Below are 14,967 nucleotides of genomic sequence, written 5' to 3'. Positions count from 1 at the left end.
GTGATTGAACCCTGTCTACAGTACAAACATTAGGTAGTGGCTTTTCATGAGCTTACTACCTTTTATTCTTGTTTAGTGAGCCTACTACAACTGAACAACTTTGAATATATCCCTGTATATTTAGCATATTGCCCAAATTTATTTGAGCAATACATTGTTTTATTGCAGGGATCAATTTTAAATGTTAAGGTGCTGTATTTGTTTTCTAATTTTGCTTTTGTAATAAGTCTACGTAGCACATATTTCCCAAAGCAGACTACTTGATATAATCTCCACAAGTCAGGGGAAGCTAACTGAACCTTAGCACTCAAGTACCAAAACCAAGAAGAAGGAACCAACATAAAAGAATTTAATTCAAACATAATTTTTATTCATGCCCTAGTGAACTGAGTTCCAGCAATAACTTTTTATAATTGTAAGTGACAATTACAAGGAAAATAAGAAATGTTCAGTTTGATGAAGCTGGGATAAACTAAGGTTTGGAAGGATGCCTTGCAGGAATTTTGGATACCACTTATTTTTCCAGTACAGGTTTGGAGTAAAAAAATGCTAGCCGTATTTACAGCTGGTATGATGCAATACAGAAATATTATTTGTATATGAAACTGTGTGTCTATTATAGAGATGACTCATGAGGAATGTAAGAGATTCTTTAAACAGAAAGAGCTTGAACAGCACTTGGTATGGAAAAGTGATAAGAAAGACTGAATTGATGAAATTGTGATAAATCCAGAGAAGACACATGCTAAGAAGGGGAGGGGCTTAGCCTGAATGGTTTTAAGACTCAGCAGTACCATTTTAGCTGAGAATTTGTTTTGTCTACTCAGCTATCACATTTTTAAAAGGCAAAAATAAATCCATGTGCAGAACAGATTAGAGGGAAACACTGTATCACAAGATATATTTAGCAACCTTATTTGATAGAGATTTTCTAGATCTGATCAGAGATCAATCTTTCTTCACATTACAAGAGAAAACTGGTGATCATCTATAGTAGTTGACCATTTATGACTATATTGAACATACAAAGTTATCAGTGCTAACACATACTCTCAAATGTATAAAGAACAGCTAAACTTCTTAAGTATTTATTCTTGTTGTGTTTAATACAACAATCACTATGATGTTGCACTCACTGAAAAATGGTATCATCTCGATAAAACCACTGTCATTCATTAAAAAAACAAGGCTACATAAAGACACATTTTAATTCAGCAAGATAACTGTGCATGTTTTAAGCATGGGGTAGATCATCAGTTTCATTAGGACTAAGCAAAGATTTTAAGCAGTGGAAAAGAACAATAATTAGTTTACATTAAGGTGAGATAAATTATTCTGGTTTAATGATCTCTCAGGTGGTTACTCTATGAAAGTCTATAATGAGGTCAGAATTAGGAGGGGTCTTTTGTGTGTTTTTTTTTTTTTTTTAACCAGTTTCTGCAGTTCTGTAAATCTAAAGTGAATAAAGGTTTTAGCATCAATTTGAAACATGTATGAAGCCATGACTTCCAATTCTATATGGAATTGATTGTTCAGATCAATTCCATATAGAGAGAGAATAAAAGATACTGCAGCATCATTGTCCCTTATGCACTTTCCTCTTGTGCTTACAAAAACACTCTAAAAGCAGAGATCTCTGCTGGTGCTAAATTAACAGACATTTTGAAACTTCCAAGAAAGGCATGAAGGCAAGCCAAATACATTGGCGACTTGGTATCTTGAAGTCCAGGTAATAGAACATAGGGTTAAGAGGTTTTGATGGACTTACACATTAATCAAAGACATATATCTCAAACACAGAGATACTGTTACACATTACAAAACTCAGAACTGTAACAACTGTGGCAACAGAAGTCAACACTTTATGCAATATTTCAAATCCTCTCTAGAAGTCTACGAAGAACTAATAGTAAGTAGGGCCTCAATTTCCAGTATTTCATGTGATCTCTTCCTGTCAGTTATTACTCCAAGCAAAAATTTAGTCTCTTTATGAGAGAACATATATGGTACAAACCATACAGAACCAGGTCTGAAGATTCTGGGATTGTGAATGAATACAGCTGAGGGCAGCCATCTTTTGCCTCCAACTGTATGTTAGGGGAATCACCTCATCTCTCTGCTTTGCTTGCTCTCACTCCCTCACTTTGGAGAGAACTGACCTTTGAAACTGGTAGGTTAAAAAAAAGTTATGTATCGTTTAGGAATCAGTGAGTATCTGGAAATAATCAAGTGATCTTCAGTCAGTAACCACGTATCTTGGAAATAAATGGTCTATAAATGACATCCTATCTGAGCCAGAATTTAACCTGATGTTTTTTTCTTAACCTTTCCTCTCCTCCCCTTGCCAAAAAAAGAATATAAAAATATTCTAAATGCAAGTAAGCTCAGATCAATACTAAGAAGTTATGATATTATGCTTAAATATTACAAATAGCTTCTAAAGCACTAGAACTGAAAGAAGAAATCAAGGTTGTGATACTCACTCTATCCTGGGCAGAAGAACACTGAGCCTTTTTTCTTGGCCTTCATACTTACATTTCACTGGGGCCTATTCTTACCTATGCTTTCTGGATCGCCCTCTTTATAAAGCCATTATGCACTTGCAACTTAAATACCAAATGCAGTTCTGGTTTCCTTACCTTACAGGGGACAGAACAGAACTGGAAAAGGCCCTGAGAAGGGCAGTAAGGATGAGCCATGATATGAAAAGCTTCCATACAATGAACAATTGAATATAATAGAATTCTTCAGCATGGAAAAGAAATGACTGCATGGCATAGAAAAGGTTAATAGGGAAAGATTGTTCACTGTCTCTTCCAGTGTAAGAGGTAGAGGTCATCAACTAAAATTAACAGAAGGCACATTCAAAACAAATGAAAGGAGTCACCTACAGGTCACACAATTAAGTAAAGTAGTAAGACGTGGCATTCCTTTCTGGTGATGCTGTAAGTTTACACAGCTTTAAAAAGGTACTGGATAACAACACGAAAAAAGCTCATCTTAAGTTATAGACACTGTCTCTGAAATACAAGCTGCTGGAGGCTGGGAAATCATTCTGGAAAAGAAAAACCATGACAACTTGCCCCACTCTTATGCTTTCCCTGGGCCTCCGCTACAGACCACTGTAGACAGATGATACTATCTGTATCAGGCAAGACCTTTCGTGGAAGGTAAGTCAATGTGCCCTGTTTGTAACATGTGACAACAGGGAGAATCATTTGCTCTTCATGATAGTGCTTCAGTTTAATTTCAAATATCTTATTTTTTACCCCATCCTTCCTTTTCCCTACCAGTTCTTTTTCAGAGAGCACAGATGCAGAAAATTCATTTTTGACAAATTACAATTTTTGAATTTGAGTGGTACTCTCATTTTCCTTTAATACTGCTATGGTAACAGGATAGATGTTGGAGTCTGGCTGTCTGCAAGATCCACTTCCCTCTCATGTTTCACAGAATCTAATGCTTACTGAACGAATGCCTACAGGTGAGGTTGTTGGTACAACTAATCCTTCTTCAAAATACCTAGGCAAACAGTACAGAATTCTAAGAACTGCAGTATGTAGATACTGTGGTATATTTATAAATTCATAATGAGCTATCAGGTGTGGAAAAGCTCACCTTGCATAATAATGCAATTTGGACGACCTATACTATTTTTCCCCAAACTGTACATTTGCATGTATACTTTTTATAATTAAATATCCTGTATATATCTTCATGCACATGCGTTGAAAGAACTTAAGTGCTTGTCTCCCTAGAAGCTTCTCATGTAACACTATCTAGCATGGAATTTGCATTAAGCCCAAGGCGTGGACTGAAGCAGTTGCTGCTGATTCTCTTCTTCTCTTATCTGCTTCTAAGAAAAAAAACATCTCCTTGGATTTTTTTTCACTAAACTTAAGAATGCAGTATCTAGATCAAATAAACTCTGACCCTTGAATGGTGGAGTTGCAGGACCCAGTTTGAAAGCAAAGTCAGCAGGACAAAGTTTAATCTACAATGCATTACCAGACACTACAATTCTGGTGGAAGAATGTAGTGGTAATACAATATTCCAATTAAAGTTACACATTGAGACTATTTAACTTTTTAACTGTTAGGATCTGAGTACAGACCCTTCTTTAAACTTCTTGAAAAAATAATCCATTAAGTCTAAAGATGAAATACAGCTACCATACACCCATTTTAAAGGTAACAGGTAGCATGATGACTTGAGGCGTGATGCATTGTTTTCCTTCTGTGTCTCTTTGTTTTATGGGTGTTTCTGACTGCTGGATCCATTCAAAGATGCAAATGGATGCTCCTTATTTCTTGTATCTCTGTGTATTGGCCCTCTGGAAGTGATACAGGACATGTTCAAAACCAGTTTATACTAATACTACCACTACTATACTTTGTACTATACTACTAATAATGTACTAATACTGCTACTGCTTTGTACTAACTCCTACCCTTCAGTTTCACACACAGTTTTTCCATGGTAACATGCAGACCAGATTGAGGCTTACCCATAACTGATTTACCTTGCAAAGGCAGATGCAATCAAGGATAGTAAGTGTTGCACTAGTAACTGCTAAGTGTAAAAACTACACTTTTAATCTGGTAACTAAAAGTTTCCAACAAAGAGGGGAAGCTTTAAAGAACCAGGGTTAATAGTACATTTCAGTGATATTCATTCTGTCAGCATTAAGGTGGGGTAAAACAAACTCTTAGATAAAAAAAAAAGCTCTAATAAATTTGGATTATTTCAGTGGTCTAATTTGCAAAGCAGACAAACAGGTTTTTTTTTATAAGGGTGCAGGAAGGAAGCTACAGCTAATGAGTGGGAAACCAAGTAAGAACAAGTACATTTGAACAGGAATCTTTCTTGGTGGCAAAACCAGCTCAAGAAATCTGAAATTCTATATTCAGACACTTAACGAATCTTCAGTGTCTGGGCCTTGCCCCACCCCTTAAAAAAAAAAATTACAAATAAATTAATTATCTTTTTTAAAGGTTGGCATAAATGAAAGCAGAAGCCACATTTCCTTCTAGCAATAGACATTATTTACATAATTTATAGAAATTTTATTAAAAAATATTTTTCTTATTATTGTCTGAGATAAGTCAGTGCAGTTCTGTATTCTTTTGTGGCATTACTGAACAAAAAGAATATGGTTACTTTTAGTATTTAAACATGGTGTCTTCTTTGACCTATGTGCTGCAACCTTAAGCATATGTCCACTTGTACTGAAAAATGTCTCATCTTCTTTTAAGTCAAGTGAACCACACTATTGATACAAGGATTAGCCAAATTAGAAAAATCCAGTGGACTTTTAATGAGCACTGATATTTTTTTTTCTTAAATAGTCAGAAACTCCACACAAATAATCTAAGATAGAGGTGACCAACACAACAGCTAGAGATTCCAACTTGATGGCACAGTGCCAGTCAAACTGCTGCATGATTGACATGGGACTAAAAATCTGCCTACTGCAATCATTGTAAGTCGTCTTATGTTTTACAGCAGCTGACCATTTGTGACTGATTACCTTTGGGTAAGAGAAAGCAGCTGATGTCCAGTGACTGGTCAACATAACTGGAAGACCAGTTACAAAGACCTCTGCCCCAGGAAGAAATAGTCACTACAGGTCAACTGCTGCACAGTAACGTGACTGCAAGAAGGCCAGGGGAGAAGTTAGGCTTCATGTCCTAACTTTTATTTTCCACATCCTCCACAACAGTATACTTACCCAACTCTCTTGCCCAGTCTTAGCTGGCCTTATATCTCTTTGCACACTGGTTAGGAAAGGAGGCTAGGAAGAATAGTTGTGAGCTATTCCTGCTTCTCAGTTGCACTTCACGTGTGATGGGATCAGCCAAATTTCAACGCTGAGCACCTGACAAACAGCAGAAACATAGCTGCCACTCTAGGCCCTCTGCATGCAGGAGCAGTTCCTCTGTACGTGTCTGACCTGAGGTCAGGCAGTGGCCAAGAAATGCCAGTCGTTGTGGGACAGGATTTCTTAAGTGACAGGTTACTTACAAAATAGTGTGCATGCATCTTCAGAGATTTACTGTGCAAACCGATACAAAATTCACATTAGTGCCACCTGCTGCTCTACACTGTCTGCTGCAGCTCAACCGGCTAAAATTTAAATCTTGAAAATTAAATACCATCTGACACATGCACCAGATTATAGCAATAAAATTGAACAGTGTGCTTCTCTCCTGATACTTTTCCATAAACTCTCTCCAAGACTTACTCTTCAGAGTAAGTGAAGAGTATACTGTAGTATTCCTGCACAAAATATGCTTGCGTATGCACCATATGGAGGGGAGAAAGGGGACCGATGGCTTGAAGGCTATTAATGTGAACTGGAACTAGCCAACACAGAAAAAGATTATGTATTTTGCATGATGCAATTCATTCAAGTGAAAATAAGAGGCAGCTATTCTATTATTTTTTTTTTTAGGGAAAGAACTTCAAAAGTTAAGGTATTTTTAAAAAGTTTCCAGACTTACACAAATTGTGTCATTTTAACATTTACAGGTATATTTAAAATTGCTATTGAATTTACAGCTAGTATTCCAATTAAATACAATATATTAAATAAATAGGCTATTTACAGCCTATAAACGCATGGATCCATACTCCAGGTCTCTTCAATGCCTATATTGATCAATTTAGATTTTTTTTTATAAAAGTTGATAGTTCTTGTTAACTCAAGACTAACTGTTGAAATGCTACGCCACTTTAATTCATAATATGAACAAATTTGCAATGATATGTATATTCAGACAATTAAAAAAATCTTATTGCTTATATTGTTTGACAGTTAAAAGTAACATTTTTAATACTTGCAGTATTTGTTATTGGTCTTAATCTGTAAAAAGAGTTTAATAGAACAGATGCCATTATAGCTCAACCAATAATGAAGATTTATTGCAAATAGAAAAAAAATCCCTTGAAAATATGACTCAACACATACTGAGCATTTATGAAAGGGTAAACATATTCCAGAGCAGAATGATTCACTGAAGGACTGCTTTTCTGTCTTGGAGAAAGACTTTATACAAAAGATAAAAGAAAGCACCAAACAAGCTCTTCTGAGCCTATACCTACAATATGTATCATATCCTGACATTTACTTTTATTTACTCCTTGTAGCTCAATTTTTAGGGTCAGTTCATCATGATGTTTTTGATAACTGCTATAGCTAGGATAAATCAGTTCTAAAGGAACTAATGCAGAAATAAAGATTTTCCATACCCATTCTTGTAAGAATATATGTTTCAAGACCTACTAAATTAAAAAAAAAAAAAAAAGGCAGTGGCCATTTCAGAAAATTAAAACCTACTTCTGAAACAGATGGTTAAATTGTAGTATCAGCTTATTATATGAAAGGAAGTAAAATATTACTATGTACATAATCTGTATAGTAGGCTACTTTTTGATTCTTAAGTGTTAGAAGAAAACACTGAAATTGAGTCAATTTTTCTTCTCCGAGGATCCAAATTTTTAAAATTTCCAACTGAATTATTTTACAGTGAGAATAAAAACCTATTGCTAGTATCTAAGTGGTATCTACATGATATGCTTAAAGTGTTTTTCCTGGCCTGTGTAAACTTGCTTTACAAGCCACATTCTAGGTCATTATATATTATAATTATCTGTGCCAAAAGCCTGTGAAAAACACAACCTTGTTTTAGTAATGCTGGTGTTTATCACTCTGTCAATGTGATTTTTCTATTGAGGAATACAGTCTAAACAAAAACCAAGTTTTATAGAAATAGTTATATGACATCTCCAGTACTCTTATGAAATTTAACTTGGTTTTAAAATTTTAACAATATTCTAAAAATTATTCTAATACTCTAGTCGCTAGTAATGTAAGGGCTCTCAGTCACAAGTCAATAGGTGGGGGAAGTATTAGGTCTCAGGAGTTCTTTCACTTCTCACTACTTAGGTTTATATCATGCCACCATTCTTTTGGAACAGTATTATTCCTACATGGATCACATCACTGGATAGCTCTCAAGATCACGACATTTTAAGTGTTATCACTGCAATACCCAGAATGTGACAACGTCCTGCAGTGGTGATCGTTAGAGAGAGTCCATGTTCCTTCCATTCCCCTTTTATTGATTCCAGTTTGCTCAGGCTCAAACCCTTCTTCCTCTTTGTACAGGAAAAAGTACGTATGAAGGAGTTTCACACACTAGCCATTTAGATTCCTGAAGGATAGCGTCGTATGTATGCTACATGTTACATACTCCTTTACTTCATTCTCCACTTGGGGGTCATCAATGTCTCATGCCAGAGTAACGTCACAGTTCCTATAACTAGTTACTAACAAGAAGACAAGAATAAAGAAGTGGAGTAGTATGCGATTGCTGCCAGTTGTAAAGGTCTGTATCCTTCATCTGTGGATGAACCTTATGAAACAAGAAGCCAGTCTCACCAGAGAGTGGCAAGTAAAAGAAAATAATAATACCAAAAAAAAAAATCTCCCCACACAAACCCTATGACAGTCACACTCACAGAATATGCTCCTTTACTTCTTAGGAAAGTAGATAAATAGCAGTTACCTCACTTCTTATTCCTTTGCTTATTTCTCTCCAGGTAAATTCTAATACTGCAAAAATCCATGCACTTCTTTTCCTCCTCCAACATATTAAAAAGGAAACTGGCCAGAGACGTTTAACTGTGCCTGGCTTAAAAGTTTCCTGTAAAACGAGAAACTGCTTTTTAAGTTGATTTTTAATTTGCTGTTGTTGAACTTTGATATAAAGTCTGTTTTTCGGGTAATTAGATCCTCTCACTTCAGGGGCAGAATGGAGAAATAGACAAACGTAACTAAGCGTTTGCCCAGTTTTCAGGAAAATAAACCTGAGAGAGTTAAGTCTTAGTTTAAGGTATTCTGCTTTCAACCAGGTCTATAATGTTTCTCAATCCTTATAAAATAAATACAATAAAAAGCTCCAAAATTGAAGAGTGAGGAACAAGCTGCTGAAAGAAATCCAAAGTTCTAATAACTTTGTTTATGAAACAGACAAACAATAAAAAAATACTGTTTCTTCATTAATCAAAATGTAGTTTTTCCTATATTAACCCCATATTTTAGTTAGTATGGGCTATTCCTTACGGATGAGCAGTTTTGAAAGACTTAGGCAACATTTTTCACTCTAGTTTGTGAACACCTTTTTTTCTGCTGAGTTTCCAAAGGCTTTGCAAAGAGTAAGCAAGAAACCAAAGTCTATTGTCAATAGAACTGATTTGCTATACAAGGATCCACAACTTCATTGCAAACTTGTCTGGGGACTGAAAAATCCAAAAGATTGAGTGTTACTGTAAGGTTTAATCTCTTTTTAAAGTAGCTATCAAACATTATCTAATAAGTTACTTTAAGAATCTAATTAATTATTAACCTCCTCTTTAAATTGAAGTTAGCAGCCTTGCAGCTTTTACCTTCACCTGACTGTAGGAATACTTTTACAGTTCAGCAGAAATGGCAATTTGGCTGTGCAAGGTAATACGGAAGGCTTTGGGAGGTAGGTGTTTCTTAACACACAGAGTAAAACTTCATGTGACTTATTTACTATTAATGCCTCTGTTACTTCACAAATGGAGCTGAAATAACTCTGTCTACATTTATTAGTGCCAAAGGGAAATTTCCTATTTGCAAACTTCAGACGGTCAATGAAGACACAATATTAATACTTTAATCCCAAACTTAAACCTTTGCTTCCAAATATGATGCAGTAATTTTATCATGTCTTTATTAAGCTGAAATTTGTGTACCAGACTAATTACTTTGCAAGATAATTCATCTACTGAAATGTGAGATAGATATTTAAGAATTTATTGATTTTTGTTATTCAACAAGGAAACATGGTTACCCTTATATTTTCCACAACGCTTGAGAATCCTTTCCACATTTCTTCACGTTAAACATTCTTGGCATCATAATCCCTGATATTAACTTGTTTTATAGATATTCTAATTGATTTGTAAAGGTCACTTTAGATTTAAACACTGCTATAAGTCAGCTTTTTACTTATAATTGTGTCTTATATTAATCTAATTTTATTTTAACTAAGAAAAGAAGTAAAAAAAATTATTGCTGTAGTTAATGAAAGAATATTTCATTGGTGAGAATTAAAGTCACATAACTAAGGTGTAAATAGGTCTGCTCCCCACTGGTTTTGATAAAAGTTATAAACCAAAGTAATTCTGAGTCTAATGGGGGTATAAAACCAAAGTGTAATCTTTCCCAAAGAAAACTTGAACCAAAAAAATCTACCAAAAATACAAGAAGAGTCCCTTAATTTTAATCTAACACAGAAGACCTGCCTGGTATAGTAACTTGTGTATTAGAAAAAATACATTTCAATAAAGGAGTATTGTTTCCCCTCCAACTTACACTACATTACAGACTGGAAACAGCAGCCAAAGCTCAAAGGAAGGTCTCTTTTGTGATAAACTAAAAGAGATACAGTGTCTTGTAAATGACAAATGTTGAATCAAATCTACACTGGTGGATAAAACTTTTCCAGGAAGTTCTCCAGAATTCAGCATATTCAAGTAAAACACTAAAAAACATTTTTGCCCTTCCTTGACAAACTGAACTCCTTGGTATGAAGTTTACATAACTATTTCGCTTATTTCAAATAAATTTCACAGCCTGATTGCACGTGTCCACTGAAAATACTCCTTGAGGCAAAAAGACGACTTGCAGCTGATGAACTAAAGATGTTTGTTAGCTGAGGAAGCTGCCAACTTGAATACAGGTTGAACTGCTAGCTCTCTAAGTGAGCAGATAGTATTAATGTGCTGCATTCAATTGGTTCAAATGTTTCTGAACAAGCTCTATATTTCCCTTGCAATTTAAAGTTGAGAAAAGCACTGATCACAAAAGCAGAATTTTTGCAAGAATCTATTTAGGATCACAGATCTGTGTCCAAGAACATAGCTCTGAAAACGTTATCTGAAGTACATACTTAAGAAATTCACTTAACAGAAATCAATTTAACACTGGCGTAATGATTTTTTTCCCTACCAAAGGCAAAGTCTTTGCAACAAAAATAGAAGTTGACGTTTTCCCAGCCAAAACAGCATTTAAACATTGTACAGAAAGTTAACACAGATACATCTTAGCAACTACTAGGCACTTTCTGAACTACAGCTCAAACAGAACATTGTGAATAGGAGTTGGTGAAACTATTGGATTTCCCCCCTTTGAGTGCCTGTAGGATCAGGCTTTTAAATGTTATTTTATTGTCCACATAACGCTAAAGTAAGTTCTACTATTACAGTACTAGAATTAAAAAAAGAACAATTTACAGTTATCCACTGTTATACCACTGTAAGTTTTCAAATGAGTTTTGTAAAATCCTACCATAGAGTCCAAAGCCCTTTTTTTTTTTTAGAAATAGACCTAAAACCTCTCTAAAGTGGTGATCCAAACTTTCTGCTCTCCTGTAAGCTGTTGTAAGTGGGCTCACAGAAACTAAAAAGCAAGACACCCCCCTCCAAATTGTTGACTGATGTGAGAGATACCTAGAAACAGCATGCAAATATTTTTTCAACAGTAAATATGATGATTCTATGGTTAGTAGAAACGCACAGTGGAATTCTTCTCTGGACCCGCATTATCACAAACTGCATTGTATGACTTCCACGGGCAAGTGTTTCATCACATGGCCAAGTGAGGAGTTAGTCCACAATTTACATACAGAATCCTAGGTCTTAGCAAAATCTATGTTTCCATGTATAATTTAAAAAAAAAAAAAAAATCTGAGCTTTTAGTAAGGTTTTGCAGCGGAGATCACAAAATATCCATTGGCTAACATCAAGTGACTTGATGATTTCAATTCAGTTCTTCAGTACAGTGGTGTCCAAATCATAAACTCAAATTTTGAAGGATTTCAATGTAATCAGCATATTGTCTCAACTAAAACCTTTTACCATCCAGCTACTGGTAAGCAGATATTTAAATAATACCCTAAATAACAAGTTTAACAAGGGCAGGTGAGAGCGAGCTCCAGCTTCCTTTTATAGTAACTGTGAACAGATTTTGCTTTCCAGTTTCAACAGATGGCTGAACCCCCCCCCCGCTCCTTTTCTTTTAAACAAGTTACAAGCAGGCTTTTAAATTACCACCAAGACCTATAGCTTTACGCATAGGTACGTATAGGACAGACAGGCCAGGACAGAGCACTTCTAGTGCTAGTGGATCATGCTGTGGTGGCACAGCTGCGCCTGCCTCCAGCGTCTGTCCTTATGATCAGAAACGGGGCTCAACACCCCTCCTCTGCCCCTTCGCCTCAAGGGGTGGGCAGGATACAGACAGCCCCGCACATCTGGAGTCCTGTCTTAACATCTGGTGCCAGCCAGCAGGCGAACGGCCTACAGCAGGATCTGTAGGGCACCTACGTGAAGGAGGGACTCGCGTGCTTTGGGCGAGTGGCCGGTATTGGAGGGCGGCGGGTGCCTTGGGGAGGCGGGAGGGATGTCCGCCCGCGTCCCCTGGGGCGGCCGGGGGAAGCCGGCCCACCACGGAGGCGCCGGCCTGAGGAGAAGAAGGGCGGGGTGCGGAGGGGCGCCGGCCTCCTCTGCGCGCCCCCGCTCTCAGCCTCTTACCACGTACCATCTCGATGATCTTCGTCTTCCTGCCCGTCTTCTTCTTCATGGTGAAGATGTACTGGGCCAGCACCACGCCGCCCACCAGCGCGCACACGCTGGCGCTGGCCACCGCTCCCATCTTCGCCACGGCGGTCCTGTCCATGGTAGCTCACAGGGGCGCGCCGAGAGCCGCTGGGGGGGGGGGGGGGGGGGGGAAGCGGGGCGGCCCCTCGTCGCTGAAGGAGCGGGGTGTGGAGGGGGTGCCCCTCAGCGTCGGCCCGAGCGGGTCCCCACCGACCGCCAGAGCCGCCACGCGCCGCCCGCCCGCCCCCCGCAGCAACGCGCCTCGGCCTCAGCGCGGGCTCCCCGCCAGACGTCACGCGCGCGTGGCCTGCCGGCGGTACCACGCAAGAGGAAAAGGCGGGGGGGGGTAAGGGGGACGCCTGGTGGAGCAGGGCGCCGCCGGGGGCGCCCTCGAGGGCGAGAGGTTTCTGTGAGGGCTTTGAAAAAGCGAAAGTACCAGCCGGGCGGTTAGGTTGTTCCTCAGGAATCACAAAGGAATGCCTCTCTTCCCCCCTACCCCCCCCCGCAGGGGAAGAAATGAGACAGCCCAAGGGCCCGCCGCGCGCGCCGCGCCGGCCCGCCGCTTCCCAGACTACGTTTCCCCGTGTCGAGTTCCCGCCCTGCGGGGAGGGGCGGGGCGGGGCGGGGCGCGGCTGGTACTTAATACGCCGTGAGAGGGAGGCTGGAGATGGCGGCGGCGGTGGGGAGGGGGCTGTGAGGCTGCTGGTCTGTGCCTCACCTTCTGCTTCGCCTCAGGCCGCGCCCGAACGAGGAGCTCCCGCGGGGGGCGGGGGCTGCCGGCCCGGAGCAGCTCGGGCCGCGCCGCGGCCGGGAGGTGCCGCCTCCCGCCCAGGTGAGCCCCCGCCGGTCTCTGTCGCTCTTGTGCCTCTGTGGGTGCTGCAGCCGTGAGGGGCTCTGTGAGGGAAAGGGCGGGTGGGGAGGGCTGTGCTGCCGCCAGCCTGCCCTCGGGTGCAGCCGGCGTAACGATGGTAACCGCCTGAGGGGAAAAAAATAAACGTTTTTATTTGCCGGACGCGGTTTCCTTTAAAGCGGAGAGGTGCGGGTTTGCGGGCTGGGTTTGCCCCGAAGGAAAGCAAGGGCTGTGCTCCTCAGCTTTCCTTCTTCCCGGGCAGAACCGCGGGAGCTGGCGCTGCGCGGCTGCCCCTCGCCTCCTCCGCGGTGTGGGGTCGAGTGTGTGCGGGTTTGTCCCGCTCCTGGCAGAGCACAGGCGTGGAGCTGCGAGTTTTGAACTAAAGTTATTGTCAAGCCGCCTGCAAAAGGATTCGCCTCTTCTCCCTGCCCCCCCCCTTCTTAAAATAACAGCAGGTAGGGAGCAGAAAAGCTGATTTGTGCCCTGTCTGACCGAGTTCTTTAGCCGTGTCACTAGGGCGTCTTCAAGGCGATTACTCGGTGGAGGTTTTGATGTTGTCTGTTTGCATCTTCATTTACTTCTATAAAAGTAAGTTCTCTTGCAGAAGACTTGCATCAGAATCTTTTTTTTTTTTTCCTGGTACTCCTTGGTAAGAGAGAAAACATCAGTTCTGTGGCTTTGAATACTTATATTACTTTCTTAATGCTTGTTATAGAAGGCTTTTACAATTTAAAAAAGCTGTTAATTTTTTGCTTTTTCTTCATGTAACTACCAGTGTCTATCACAACTAATTTGTAAACTAATGACAAGAAGTTTCCCAGTGTTGTTTTCTGAACCATATAGCTAGAAACCCAAGACATCTGAAATTAACATTTATTTAGCTCACACTAAAGCAATGTGAAGCTAAGAGATGGAGTATACTCAATAGTTGTTGCTAACAAAGAAAAAGTTGTTTGTATAAACAGCTGTATATGTATTAGTGTACACCTTAACAATGGTTTGTTTCCTTTTCAGTAAAGAATGTCGTTGTTTAAAGCTAGAGACTGGTGGTCCACCATACTTGGAGAAAAGGAAGATTTTGACCAAGGCTGTCTGTGTGTTGCTGATGTTGATAATAGTGGCAGTGGACAAGGTAAGTTCAGAATTACATGGTTGCTGACCTTTAAGCTATGCGGCTGCAGGTTTACTTTGACCAATGCATACTGAAAGCTTGTTAGCCAGGCTAGTTAGTTTAAAGTTTGCTATCCTTAATGTCTTGTAGATTTAAGAAGACAAATTCAATGCAATTTGTCTTTGTACATTTGTACGTTTCATAAATTGTAGAACGGTTTGGGTTGGAAGGGACCTTAAAGAGCATCTAGTTCCAACACAAGCAAGAATTAAGATGTTTAGAAACCTGAAGGTGCACAAGTCCAGGGGACCTGAT

At 39.4% G+C, this 14,967-nt stretch overlaps 2 protein-coding genes across 7 annotated transcripts in view; one reads left to right on the top strand and one right to left on the bottom strand.

Moving 5' to 3' along the window:
* NT5C3A (5'-nucleotidase, cytosolic IIIA) overlaps positions 1-12,967 on the bottom strand; it is a 29,005-nt gene extending 16,038 nt beyond the window's left edge. Inside the window, exon 1 of one of the 3 annotated variants that reach the window (XM_068405607.1) lies at positions 12,633-12,967. In XM_068405607.1, coding sequence (XP_068261708.1) covers positions 12,633-12,770 — 138 coding nt within the window. In that variant the 5' untranslated portion in view covers positions 12,771-12,967. The remainder of the gene's footprint in view (positions 1-12,632) is intronic. The other 2 variants (XM_068405608.1, XM_068405610.1) reach the window with 2 other exon arrangements.
* Positions 1-14,967, top strand: part of BBS9 (Bardet-Biedl syndrome 9) — a 345,480-nt gene that overhangs the window by 20,623 nt on the left and 309,890 nt on the right. For 3 of the 4 annotated variants that reach the window (XM_068405603.1, XM_068405605.1, XM_068405606.1), the window contains exons 1-2: positions 13,398-13,523; positions 14,556-14,673. In XM_068405603.1, coding sequence (XP_068261704.1) covers positions 14,562-14,673 — 112 coding nt within the window. In that variant the 5' untranslated portion in view covers positions 13,398-13,523; positions 14,556-14,561. Of the gene's footprint in view, positions 1-13,397; positions 13,524-14,555; positions 14,674-14,967 lie in introns of those variants that run through there. The other variant, XM_068405604.1, reaches the window with a different exon arrangement.

This window comes from Nyctibius grandis, chromosome 7, assembly GCF_013368605.1.
Source record: "Nyctibius grandis isolate bNycGra1 chromosome 7, bNycGra1.pri, whole genome shotgun sequence".
NCBI lineage: Eukaryota > Metazoa > Chordata > Aves > Nyctibiiformes > Nyctibiidae > Nyctibius > Nyctibius grandis.
The sequence above is the reverse complement of the archived record's forward strand: the minus strand, read 5'-3'. Positions and strand labels throughout refer to the sequence as shown.